The sequence below is a fragment of the Dreissena polymorpha genome, chromosome 7 (assembly GCF_020536995.1).
Source record: "Dreissena polymorpha isolate Duluth1 chromosome 7, UMN_Dpol_1.0, whole genome shotgun sequence".
In the NCBI taxonomy this organism is placed as follows: Eukaryota; Metazoa; Mollusca; class Bivalvia; order Myida; family Dreissenidae; genus Dreissena; species Dreissena polymorpha.
The window spans coordinates 70416165-70429705 of record NC_068361.1 but is presented as its reverse complement, the minus strand read 5'-3'; the positions used below and the strand labels follow the sequence as shown (position 1 = coordinate 70429705).

The 13541-nt window shown below is 39.1% G+C and overlaps 1 protein-coding gene across 3 annotated transcripts; it reads left to right on the top strand.

The window, feature by feature from the left end:
- Positions 1-1530: 1530 nt before the first annotated feature.
- Positions 1531-11781, top strand: LOC127838679 (uncharacterized). Of its 3 annotated transcripts, XM_052366549.1 has the most exons (9): positions 1531-1653; positions 6717-7072; positions 7182-7388; positions 7473-7768; positions 7876-8139; positions 9642-9938; positions 10197-10567; positions 10699-10876; positions 11007-11781. In XM_052366549.1, coding segments are annotated over exons 3-8 (1248 nt in total). In that variant the 5' UTR covers positions 1531-1653; positions 6717-7072; positions 7182-7369; the 3' UTR covers positions 10700-10876; positions 11007-11781. The 3 variants fall into 3 exon arrangements, with proteins under 3 accessions (XP_052222509.1, XP_052222511.1, XP_052222510.1); XM_052366551.1 differs by lacking the exon at positions 1531-1653 and having other exon boundaries at positions 6389-7072; positions 7664-7768; XM_052366550.1 differs by lacking the exon at positions 1531-1653 and having other exon boundaries at positions 6389-7072; positions 11012-11781.
- The last annotated feature ends 1760 nt before the right edge of the window (positions 11782-13541 follow it).

Genomic DNA, 13541 nt, shown 5'->3' with positions numbered 1-13541 from the left:
CAGTTGTCACCTTTCTGCAGGTTCGTAGTTAGTTTTAGGCCTGTCCTTGTTCCCAATCATTAAAGTCCGAATTGCAATCATAAATAGCAATGTTATAAATCTGAAACAATACCCTCAGTTGTAGATTTGCAAGGACTGCCATGATCATTTTAGTAATAATTCGTGTACACTTGGTCCCAATCAAGTAAGTACAAGTATATGTTGAATATGGTGATTGTGGAATCTGTATGAGACTAGCTCTTATTCACTGTGCGAATACATGCGCTATTTAAAACAAGATGGTCATGTTGGCCGTCGGTCGCTCACTTTCTAGTGAGGTATAATTGTGTTTTAATAATGTTCGCTACAGGCTCGTAGAGAGCTCTGGATCCGCGCCTGGGGTTTGTAAGGGAGGGACATACGCTCCTGACAAAAATTTGTTTTAAATATAATACTTGGCTTTCCCTCAGTATTTTGTAATAAAATATTCGATTCAATTAACATTGTTTACGTTTCGTATTTCAATGTCCGATACATCTTTAAATATATTTAAGACGCAGGGACTAACAAATTGAAGGCATAATACAGCATATTCCTTAAAATCATTTAAATGTTTCAGTTTAGTGTTGAATATCCGTTTAAATGAACTATGATTTAAAAAATGAAATAGTAAAATAGCTGTATATTTAACTATATCGAGTAAACCCAAAATGTACATTTTAAATAACCGATATTATTCAACCGAAATAATATCGCTGCTGATCAAGAAAACAAATTAATAGAATATTCACGCATTTTCCTTTGCAAAGTTATGTGTATTTAACAAACATTTATTTGTTAATGTTTTGATAAAATTAGTATTAGTAATCTATAGAAGGAAAGTATAACTGTGGTATTTCCCTGTTGTTTCGGTTACTGATAATGCAGTTATCCGACGACGCTCCAAATCTACGTGATCCGTCGTGTGCTGGTCTGTTGATGAATATTTAGTCCCTCTGTGTATGGCAGCCGCGGCCATAATCTTATTACAGCAGCAATTTTATTTCTTAAAAGTCAACGTACAGTACGAATTCTTTTAAGAACATTTTGATGATTTTACGCACCCAAAAGGATTGGAGCCGCAGCTCCGGCGACCCCTGCTCCTACGAAACTGCTCAAGCCTTTTTACAAATGAGTAAACATGGTGTTAGTTTAAGCCCGAACTTAACTCGATCATAATAAAAGAAAACATGTTCGGAGCTGATTTCTAGATTACTGGTTTAACAAGCTACAGTGTTAACATACTTCGATTGGAGATAGTGACCAAGTGTTTTTAACTCTTCAATAATCCTATAAGAACATACATGATCTCTGCATTAAAGTGGACTATAGGTTTGTTCACAATTTATTGATAGTTAGCAATATAACCATATACGCAAATTTGTGTATACGAATTTGAAAGCCTGGTGTTAATTTAAAGATAAGTATGTCGGTCACCACTTCGAATGTGGGTCTCTTTTGTTATCTCACTTTTGTGACGACAAATGGAACATTGCTGCCTTGACGTTCCTAAAACGATCTAGTAGCGGTACCTGTCCCAAATCTTAATGGAGTAGATTATTTTAGGTTGTAAAACGAGGCCTGGCATTCGTTGCAAGAGACGCTCTGAGATTGGCTCATTCAGGATTTCAGGGTGTCAGTATTGTTCATTTCTTTTTAATATTTGTGCTTGTTTATTATTAAATATATTTATAAAGAAATTAGCCTGTGTAGTTAGCCAGTGCAGGATATACTGGCTGGTTAATTGTAAATAAATATATCATATGATATCATTGGCTCATTCAGGTTTCAGGGTGTCAGTATTGTTCATTTCTTTTTAATATTAGTTGTTTATTATTAAATATATTTATAAAGAAATTAGCCTGTGTACTTAACCAGTGCGGGATATCCTGGCTGGTTAATTGTAAATAAATATAACATTTGATTTCATTGGTTCATTCAGGGTTTCAGGGTGTCAGTATTGTTCATTTCTTTTTAATATTAGTGCTTGTTTATTATTAAATATTTATAAAGAAATTAGTCTGTGTATTTAGCCAGTGCGGGATATCCTGGCTGGTTAATTGTAAATAAATATAACATTTGATTTCATTGGTTCATTCAGGGTTTCAGGGATTCATTTTGTTTTCATTTAATATTAATATTAGTGTCTATCTACCTATCTACCTATCTACTCAGGTTACCCTGGCTACCCAGATTAATTGTAAATAAATATAACATTTGATTTCATTGGCTCATTCAGGGTTTCAATTTGTTTTCATTTAATATTAATATTAATGTCTATCTATCTATCTACCATTCTGCCCAGGGTACCCTGGCTAACCAGCTTAATTGTAAATAATGTAATGCATATTATGCTTCAATGTTGCTTATTCTATGATTACAGGTTCATACAAAGCAATTTTTATTATTATATATGCCATATATAAAGAAATAGACTTGAAAATGTTTGTCACATAGTACCAAATATGACAAATACTAGCATTTTTATGTAGGGTGCTCACATGGAAACAATGTCTGTGCCCATAAAATTATAGATGAATGCATACTAAGGTTAAATGTTGCTAACACAATGACTACATGTTCAAACAAAGCCATTTTTAATAAGATATATGCAAATTTTAAAGAAATAAACTTAAAAATGTGTGTCTGCTATTACCAAATATGAGATTAAACTGCATTTTTATGTAGGGTACTCACATGAATAAAATCTCTGTGCCAAAACAATAATAGATGAATCTATATTAAGCTTAAATGTTGCTAAAAAAATGAGTGCAGGTTCATCCAAAGCCATTTGTATTATTATATATGCCATATATGCCATATATAAAGAAATAGACTTGAAAATGTTTGTCGAATACTACCAAATAAGACAAATATTAGCATTTTTATGTACGGTTCTTACACGGAAACAATCTCTGTGCCAATAAAATAATAGATGAATGCATATTAAGGTTAGATGTTACTTACACAATGACTACAGGTTCAAACAAAGCCATTGTTAGTAAGATATATGCACAATTTAAAAATATAGATTTAAAAATGTGCGTCTGCTATAACCAAATATGCGAAAATCTGCACTTTTATGTAGGGTACACACATATAAAAAATCTCTGTGCCAAAACAATAAAAGATGAATGCATATTAAGCGTAAATGTTGCTAACACAATGAGTACAGGTTCATCCAAAGCCATTTTTATTATTATATATGCCATATATAAAGAAATAGACTTGAAAATGTGTGTCGCATACTACCAAATAAGACAAATATAAGCATTTTTATGTACGGTGCTCACATGGAAACAAACTCTGTGCCCATTAAATAATAGATGAATACATATTAATGTTAGATAATGCTAACACAATGACTACAGGGTCAAACAAAGCCATTTTTAATAAGATATATGCAATATTTAAAGAAATAGACTTAAAAATGTGTGTCTGTTATTACCAAATATGAGAAAAATCTGCATTTTTATGTAGGGTACTCACATGAAAAAAATCTTTGTGCCTAAACAATAACAGATGAATGCATATTAAGCTTAAATGTTGCTAACACAATGAGTACAGGTTCATCCAAAGCCATTTTTATTATTATATATGCCATATATAAAGAAATAGACTTGAACATGTGTGTCGCATACTACCAAATAAGACAAATATCAGCATTTGTATGTACGTTGCTCACATGGAAACAATCTCTGTGCCAAAAAAAAAAAATGTTTCAGTTTTGTTGTTGCTGCTTTTTTATATTAGTGTTTGTTTAATATTAAATAATATTTAATGAAATTAGCCTGTGAAGTCAGCCATTGCAGGATACACTGGCTGGTTAATTGTAAATGAATATAACCTTTTATTTCATTGGCTCATTCAGGGTTTTATGGTTAGCTACATTGTTTAGTAGGTTCAGTTTAGTATTAGAGTAATTAGCGTGTGTAGTCAGCCAATGCGGACTGCACAGGCTATCCCGTGACAACGCTTTACATAACGTTGATGTTTGGGTTAATTTAGAGTATTACATATTATACTTGCAAGAGTATGTAAAGTGCATCTAAGCGGTTTTGAACTTGGTAAACGTAACTGTAAAAAGGGTGTATATTGTTTGGCATATGTCGGTCCATCGATCGATCTGTCCGTCCACCTAATCCTATAACACTTGTTATATTATATTTTGTTATTAAATAACAGCATAACAATGAGCATAATTGTGTTTCAGGAAATGTCACCTAGAGGAAAGCAGCCTGCGAAGGGCCAGCCGGCCAAGATGAGGAGGGCAGATAGCTCCATCCAGCCCCGGCAGGCAAGCTCTAGCCCGGAGTCCCGGCAGCCAAGCCCTAGCCTGGAGCCCCGGCAGCCAAGCCCTTGCCCGGAGCCCCGGCAGCCAAGCCCTAGCCCGGAGCCCCAGCAGCCAAGCCCTAGCCCGTAGCCCCTGCCTCCTACCACAGTGACAATGTAAGTTGCTGTTATATTAGATAGCATTTGTGTTGTAATATAACTTCAGTTTCGCCAATGTTAAGCTTATGATGTGCCACATTTTACAATTATAAATAGGCGTTTGACATGTGTTGTTTTACAGACCATCCTCAGTCGCAATGACACCTTATGTGACGTTCAGCACTCTCATACGCATGTGTTCCTTTTCAGATCTGCAACGCAGGCCTGGCTGGAGTCAAGACATGAGTATGTGGCAGCGATGAGCAACTTTTGTGAGCTCCAATGAAACAAGTTGTATCATACTGTGATGACGTCCTCATCCTGCCAGCGTCAGTTCAGGAACCAGCCACGGAACCGTAGCAGCCGGTCCACAGGGCGTCGTTACTTGAGCCCCAACCCGGGACATCCAGAATATGCAGCCCCCTTACAATGAGTAAGTTAAGCTCCTGATTGTATTACTTGTATAACATTTATTAACTTTGTACTTGAATTAAAACGGAAATTTTTATGCATGGATGTATGTATGTATATATATATATATATATATATATACACACACACTAATAAAACAAATATAACATTTCTTATATGATATCGATTATACAAGTGTTTAATTTTTTATTACAGTTGTGGACGATGGCTGCATCTAACCCGTCGGAGGCATCGATGACGGCCAGTCAGTGTGTAGAGTGGGCCGACGAGAGGGGCATTCGAAGGAATACACAGGGAGTGTGCATTGTAAGTGAATTGCCTGTTTTAATTACTTGTATTATACTTCTTAATTAGTTTCAATATTGACAAAGAAGTGTTGCTCAGACACATGACGGCATATAGATTTTTATAACAAATATATATAAAGGTAAATATTCATATATAGATACAAATAAAAAATAAAAAATGATATCGAATATACACGTGTTTTATTCTTTTTCAACAGTGGAGTGAGCCAGAGGACGACGTGATAGAGAAGCCGGCCATCATGGAGGAGACACCCGCCATGCAGGCCATGCAGGCCGCCATGTCACCGGCACCCACGCACCCATGACCAAAATCAGCATTTTTATGTAGGGTGTTCACACGAAAAAATTGTTTGTACCAAAATAATAATAGATGAAGGCATATAAGGCTTAAATGTTGCTTAAGCTTTGACCACAGGTTCATCCAAAGCCAGTTTTATTATTACATATGCCATATTTATAGAAATAGACTTGAAAATGTGTGTCGGCTAGCGCCAAATATGATAAAAATCAGCATTTTTATGTAGTGTGTTCACACGGAAAAATTGTTTGTGCCAAAATAATAATAGTTGAATGCATATTAGGCTTTAATGTTGCTAACACAATGACTACAGGTTCACCCTAAGCCAGTTTTATTTTTATATATGCCAAATTTGATGAAATAGTCTTGGAATTGTGTTGGTTTGTAAATAATAACAAAAAAATCAGCATTTTTATGTAGGGTGCTCACATGGAAAAATTCTTTGTGCCCAAATAATAAGAGATGAATGCATATTAGGCTTAACTGTTGCTTATGCTATGACCACAGGTTCATCCAAAGCCAGTTTTATTATTACATATGCCATATATATAGAAATAGACTTGAAAATGTGTGTCGGCTAGCGCCAAATATGACAAAAAATCAGCATTTTTATGTAGTGTGTTCATACGAAAAACTTGTTTGTGCCAAAATAATAATAGATGAAGGCATATTAGGCTTTAATGTTGCTAACACAATGACTACGGGTTCATCCTAAGCCAGTTTTATTATTATATACAGTCAATCTTGTGGATGCGACCACTTGTATTAAGCGACCTTTGTCTTATGCGACCATTTTGAAATCCCACGGAGCTTTTTCGCTATATAATGATATTGTATTCAGCGACTTTTGTCTATTGCATATTGGGCTTAAATGTTGCTTAAGCTATGACAACAGGTTCATCCTAAGCCAGTTTTATTATTATATATGCCAAATTTATAGAAATAGACTTGAAAATGTGTGTCGGCTAGCGCCAAATATGATAAAAATCAGCATTTTTATGTAGTGTGTTCACACGGAAAAATTGTTTGTGCCAAAATAAAAATAGATTTATGCATTTAAGGCTTCAATTTTGCTAGCATATTGACTACAGGTTCATCCTAAGCCAGTTTTATTATTATATATGCCATATTTAATGAAATAGTCTTGGAATTGTGTGTCGGTTTGTAACAAATAACAAAAAAATCAGCATTTTTATGTAGAGTGTTGAGATTTTCCTGTGTTCTTTAAGGTTTACAGTGATCAAAATCTTTGCAAATGTCGGCGGACATCATCAAGACCCAAAACAAATTAAAGCCAAGGCTTTGCCCACTCTGCCTCGGCAACAAGGGGATTAAAGTATACCATGTGCGTCTCAACGACCACCTCAGAACCCAGCACAGGCTTTCGGCCGCAGAGGTGCCACAGACCACCTCTGTGGCCCAGGCTGCAAAATTCCATGGAAAGAGCGCAACATCCAACCGCTGTTATTGGAGATGTGGTTGTGGAGTAGCGGTCATTAAATAGAGCCAGCATCTTTTATCCGCCGTGCATGGGCTAAAGAACGGCAGCGAGGAATTCTTTGCCAATTATGCGGCCTTTGTAAAGGTAGGTACGTGTCTCAACTGGCCTATATCAAGTATGTTATACAAACTATATGACAAGGAGTCTAGTTCTATGTGTTGCTTTTTAGCATATCTCACTGTACACACTTCAGGTGACAAAGAAGGGCTTGACTCAGGGGCTCAGGGGGACGTGTCATCAACCACCGCCGCAACAGCAACTTCCACAACACGGGACCATGACTCCTCTTGGGACTAGTTCAGCGATGAGGAGAAGCAGGAGGAGGCCCAGGGATTCCTCACGAGGGAATATTGTATAGACCTCCTCCCCAGCGCCCGTGTGATGAAGGGCCGACGCAGCTGTAAGTATAACGACCAGTGACCGTCCAGTGACTTACCAACGCCAAGTATTGTTCAAGTGTTGTTCCATTATATATCTCGTTCAGTCTCTGTGGTTGAGGCCTGGTGTAGCCACATAGCGTCCAGGTGCGGTGGCGATATGGAAGAAGCCAAGGTCTCCGAGGAATCGATGAGGCTGAACCGCTTCCTCGCCCTGGCAGGATTCCAGGAGGGTGGCTCCCTGGATAACGCTGTTCAATGGAAGGACCACCTGGAAATAGCCGCCAGCTTTTTTCAGAAGATGCACGCGCCTGGCACCGTTTGGAGCAACCTGGGCTCAACCACTAAATTCATCTTGTGGGCCAAGGACGAGCGGCTCATGGTTTCCAGCATCGTGGAGGAGGTAAACTCATATGTATACAGTACAGCATGGACCATAACTATGAAGTTTTGGGCGTAGCTTATGTGCATTGCTTTATAACACAAACTATTTGATATGTACTTTTACAGGCCGTTCGCAAGCTGAAGGGCTGCAACACTTCGACAAAGAGAGCAGCTATTAGACGGGCGGTGGTGAGAAGGGTCCAAGAGACGGCAGACATTACGACCGAAATTGACCTCGATGGGCAACTGAGGTCTTCTCTGTACTTTTTAGATGCCATGGAGGGATTCGCACGCAAGCCCCTAATGTTTTTCCCGCAAGTGAGAGGCTTGCTTATCATGATAATGGCCATACCAAACGGGTCCCGTGCCAGGGACTTCGTTGAACTCAGGGTATGTATACTTCCGTGCCCGGGTGTACATTGTCCAGGGTAATCATGGAACTTAGGCTGAAAATCCATGGTATAACATGGAATTCCATGGAAATCCCTGGAATTTGAAACAGTTTCCAGGGTTTTCCAGGGTTTTGTTCTAGAAATGTCCATGAAACGTGGACTTTTTTTCCAAGCATTTTCCAGCCTTGGATGGAAAAGCATGGAAAAGGAATGGAAAGCGCTGGATTTAGGCTGGATAACCATGGAAAATATTTCCAGATAGCATGGAAAGTGGAACATAGAATTTTTTAAGCATGGAAAAGACTCTAACATTTTCAGCTGACCCTGGAAAAAACTTAGACTTTATAAGAGGAGAAAATAATTTATAAAAATGCAGCACATTTTATTCAAAGTAAATCAGAGTTCAACAATTTACACAACATATGAATAAAACATAAAACAATGTGCATAGTTTGGGCAGAAATAGTAGTAGTTATAGTAGTAGTAGTAGTAGTAGTAGAAGTAGTAATGCTGGTGCTGGCAGTAGAATATGTTGTAGGAGTAGAAGTAAAAGTGGTTGTTGTATAAGTTGTACAAGCAGTTAAACTATTGATAATTATACTATTGGTGCAAATTTAAGTGACAGTAGCAGTAGTAGCAGTTATTATTGTGTTGTTGTTTTAGCATTTACAGGAATAGTAGCAGTAATGGTAGCAATAGTAGTATAAATAATAATAACAATACTAGTAGCAGCAGTAGTAGTAGTAGTTAAGGAAGTAGCATTAGCAGCAGCAGCAGTAGTAGTAGTAGAAGTAGTAGTAGTAGAAGTAGTAGTAGTAGAAGTAGCAGCAGCAGCAGTAGCAGCATCAGCAGCATCAGTAGTAGCAGTAGAAGTAGCAGTAGTAGTTGAAGTATTAGTAGTAAAAGTAGATACCGTCCGAATACTCCATGTAATCTGGAAAACCCTGGAAATAAATCCATGGTTTTCCATGGTTTTCCAGATTACAAATGTACATGGAGTATTCGGACGGTATTTATTCCATGCTGGCTGGAAAACCCTGGAAATTGTTCCATGGTTATCATTTCAGGAAGCCTGGAAAACCATGGAAACTATTCCAGGCTATTTCCACATACCATGGACAATTTTCCACCCTTTTTTTAAAATATTGGCGCTGGAAAAGGCTGGAAACTTAGTCCGAATACTCCAGCCTCATATTTTTCAAGGATTTCCATGGAAAACCCTGGACAAAGTACATCCGGGTGTTTAATTTCCATGTACTTTAAGTTGACCGCCGTGACTTTTCATTTTAAAATAACGCGGCTCTGAAAAACGGGGCCTTAATGCAATCGTGATAATGCAATAGTGATTATAACTTTTTTATTTCTTAACTTTTTTCAAAAACAGTGTAATAAACATGTATATGTCTATGTCTATTAATTAATTTAATTATAAGAGTATTGGTTTTTGTTAAGTTAAAGCATTACATTGAGCGTATACAATGTTGCCAAATTGTATTTCAGAAACAGCGCAGACATCTGGCAAGGCCCTGCCCCGTTTGTGCAGTACGGGGAATGATGCGCGTGTATAGTAGAGTGGGCGACCACATAAAGCAAGTACACAGAATGTCTGGAGAGGCAACCAGGCGAGTGCTCTCAGAGCAACGGGCCGCCACTGGTAGGGGGAAGAGTGGCCGCCCGTACTACCGCTGCGGAATCTGTCAGCGTGCAGTCGCCAACAACAGGGGACATTTCACTGCCACACATGGCCTGACACCTGGGTCGGAGGAGTTTTTGAGGCACAAGAGAGAACTGGTGAAGGTAAGTGAATGATAAGTTAGCAATAAATCAATACCTTTGTGGTTGAAAACAGAGGGTCCGTTATGATAATTGGCACCATTGTTTTGTATAACTCGCAAAAGTTAAACTACCCACTACCCTCAAAGGCAAGTTTAATTTCAAGAAAACAGATCATTAAAATTATATAATTAAAGAACATAAATCAAACAGTTATTTAAAAAAAATACAATCATTACATTTAGTATTTGTGCAAAGTTTTTACGACTAAAGGTTTTTCAGATGAAGGCATGGAAGCACGCTGCCACCGCCACCAAGGCGGCCTTGCGGTACAGTTCCGGAATGACATCCGGCTCCAACGCCAGCTCCCCGTTGTCCGTTGAGCTGGCGCCTTTGCCACCGGTTGCGCCGCTAGCAACCCCAGCGACCCCCATTGTTGATCCGGCGTCTTTGCCGCCGCTTTTGCCGCTAGCGTCCCCAGAGACCCCAGCCTCGCCGACGCCGCCGACACCCCTATTCTCCCACTTGATACCTTCCTTAAGGCCGTCTGATGAGGTTTACCAAAGCATACGGCGGCGGCTGCCTTGGGGTCAGATAGGGACAGCCACTCCGGCCTTGGCCCAGGAGGCTTTTGAGGAGCAGGCCCAGCAGTGGTAAGTTGCTGTTATATTAGCTGACATTTGTGTTGTAATATAACTTCACGTTCGCCAATTTTTAGCTATTGATGTTTATTAGTGCTAAAGTTTAAAATTATAAAATTGCGTTTTACATTTGTCCTTTTCAGAGCAACCACCAAGAAGTCCCCCCCAGACCAATGAGAGGTTTCGCTACCTAAATTCGATGGGGCCAACAAAGGCTTCCTTCGGGACAGCATTCAATCTGTGGCTGGGCCCCCCACCTGCCCCCACCCCGGCGCTGATACCACCTGCCCCCGACTCCACAGCCGAGCAGGTGAACCAGATGTAAGTGGCTGTGATATTTGCTGACATTTGTGTTACAAATAACTTCAGGTTCGCCAATGTTTAGCTATTGATGTTTATTAGGGGTAAAGTTTACACTTAAAAAATGGCGTATTACATTTGTTCTTTTCAGTTTAGACGCTGAGCGTATGTTCAGGTGGCGAAAGAAGGCCGGCAAGAGAGTTAGGACTACCGCGTCAACCACGGCGACATCTAGACAGGCCTATGTGGTCCCGGAATCTGCCCCCGTTGCCCCACCAGCCCCGGAGCTACCGTTGGAGGCCGCACCTGCCCCCCAGCGCCAGGACACCATGAAGCCTGTGCCTGTGCCACCGTCGTCACCAGATCTGATGACGACGGTGGACAGTGACCACTTGGAGGACGAGGTCTTCAAAGAGGAGTGGAGCCTGCATTTATCGTCCAGCGAGGACGACATGGAGACATTCACCTCGGCGCGCGCCAGGGCCTAGACAGATAGGCCACGGCAGTTCGTGACGGCGCTTGAGACGCGGGAGATTATGCGAGTGTTCACGGACGACATCGACCGCTCAGCGAACACGGGTGTCACGGTCGCCATTGCAGCTGTATGCACTAAGCGTACAGCTCGCTTGGCTCGACTCACGGATCAACAAGTCCGTGAAAAGATACATAACTCAGTCAAGTCGCGTATCTATGACGGACTTGTTGATCAGTGAGTCACCCGTGTTGGCTGACTGGTGATGTCGTCTGCGAGCATCAGTCCTTGTTTATGTGTGATGATGTTATATTTTTGTATTATGTTGTTGTTTTATGCTGTTTTGTTAATTTTCTTTCACATTTATATGTATAGGTATACTTTTCTTGTTCATTTTTTATGCATTTTTTATTAGTACTGGTTATATTTACTACCCAGGATTTTGTCTTCCTTAAAATAAAAAGTATTGCACAAGGTAATGCAATATAAGAAAGACAATCACTTGTTGTTATCAATATCGCCTTGAGCTAAGCGAAACGATTTTACAAACACAAAAGTGCCTTGAGCTAAGCGAAAAGACTTTTCAAACCCAAAAGTGCGAACTATTTAAGTTAGTGAGTGAGTGATTTAGTGACTGAGTGAGGGATTGAGTTACTGAGTGAGTGATTGAGTGAACCACTTTTTCTCAAAATGTAACAATTAAATAGCGACAATTTGATAAATTTTTCTCGCTGATCACGAATCTGAAATCCGTTTTGAAAACAAAGCTGCCGTTCAAAAGTTATGAAAGAAAACAAAGAACACGTTGTGCACGAGATTCCGTGCACAAGGACCCGTTAAATGTAAGAGTGAGAATAACTTTTTTATTTCTTAACTTTTTTTTAATTTCAACGCATTTGTGGTCAGCCATATGACAGCATATAGATTTTCAAATATATATATATATTAGCCATGCAGTTAGCCTGTGCGCACTGCAAAGGCTAATCCGAGTAGACACTTTACGCATTATTATGCCTATCCATCATGTGTAATGATAAAAAATTTTAATCAGCCTGTGCGCACTGCAAAGGCTTATCCGAGAAGACACTTTACGCAAGCCTGTGCAGTTAGCCTGTGCGCACTGCAAAGGCTAATCCCAGAAGACACTTTTCGCATAATCATGCCGAACCATCATGTGTAATAATAATTAAAAAAAACATCAGCCTGTGCAGCCTGTGCGCACTGCAATGGCTAATCCGAGAAGACACTTTACGCAAGCCTGTGCAGTTAGCCTGTGCGCACTGCAAAGGCTAATCCGAGAAGACACTTTATGCATAAATATGCCTTACCATCATGTGTAATAATAATAATTAAAAAATCAGCCTGTGCAGCCTGTGCGCACTGCAAAGGCCAATCAGGGACGACACTTTACGCATAATTATAAAAATAATATATAAAAAAGCCTGTGCATTAAGCCTGTGCGCACTGTCACATGGGATAATTAAGAATGAAACGATGTAAAGGTAGCAAGGGAGTTAATTGTGTCATTGTAAACTTGTAACATATATCTACCTTGTTTTGCACGAGATTCTGTGCAGAAAGACCCTTTAATGTAATAGTGATTATAACTTGTTTATTTCTTAACTGTTTTCAAAAATTTCAACGCATTTGTGGTCAGCCACATGACAGCATATAGATATATATATATATAGCCTGAGCAGTTAGCCTGTGCGCACTGCAAAGGCTTATCCGAGAAGACACTTTTACGCGTAATTATGCTTAACCATCATGTGTAATAATAGTAAACAAAGTTCATTGATTCATAAATTCTGTTTGGATAGTCATACGTGCATCAAACCTATATTTTTTCGGTAGTTTAAAGTCCCACGGACATATTGATGTGCGCATTGGGGGTATAGCTGTGCCCCGGGGTCGAAATAGGGTGTGTCAAAGTGTGCCATCCCCGTAAATGGTGCTAGCTTTTTTTTAGCTTTGTATATATAACTTTTGAACGGCTCAAGATATCTCAGAATTTCGAGCGGATTCTTGTTCAGCGGAGTGATTTCACATAGATTAACATATTAAATTGTTTCATTTGGCGAAAACAAAAAATATGTTTCCTCATATAATATATAATGGAAAACGTGACTTTGCAGATTAATAACTTTTGAACGGATAAAGATATCCCAAAAATTTAAACTGATTCGTGCACAACTTGATGACGACATACAAAAA

What these genes read in the sequence shown, in the direction of transcription:
- LOC127838679 (XM_052366549.1), top strand. An exon ending in GGGACTTCGTTGAACTCAGG is followed by an intron (nt 8,140 to 9,641) that starts GTATGTATACTT and finishes ATTGTATTTCAG; the next exon opens with AAACAGCGCAGACATCTGGC. An exon ending in ACAAGAGAGAACTGGTGAAG is followed by an intron (nt 9,939 to 10,196) that starts GTAAGTGAATGA and finishes AAGGTTTTTCAG; the next exon opens with ATGAAGGCATGGAAGCACGC.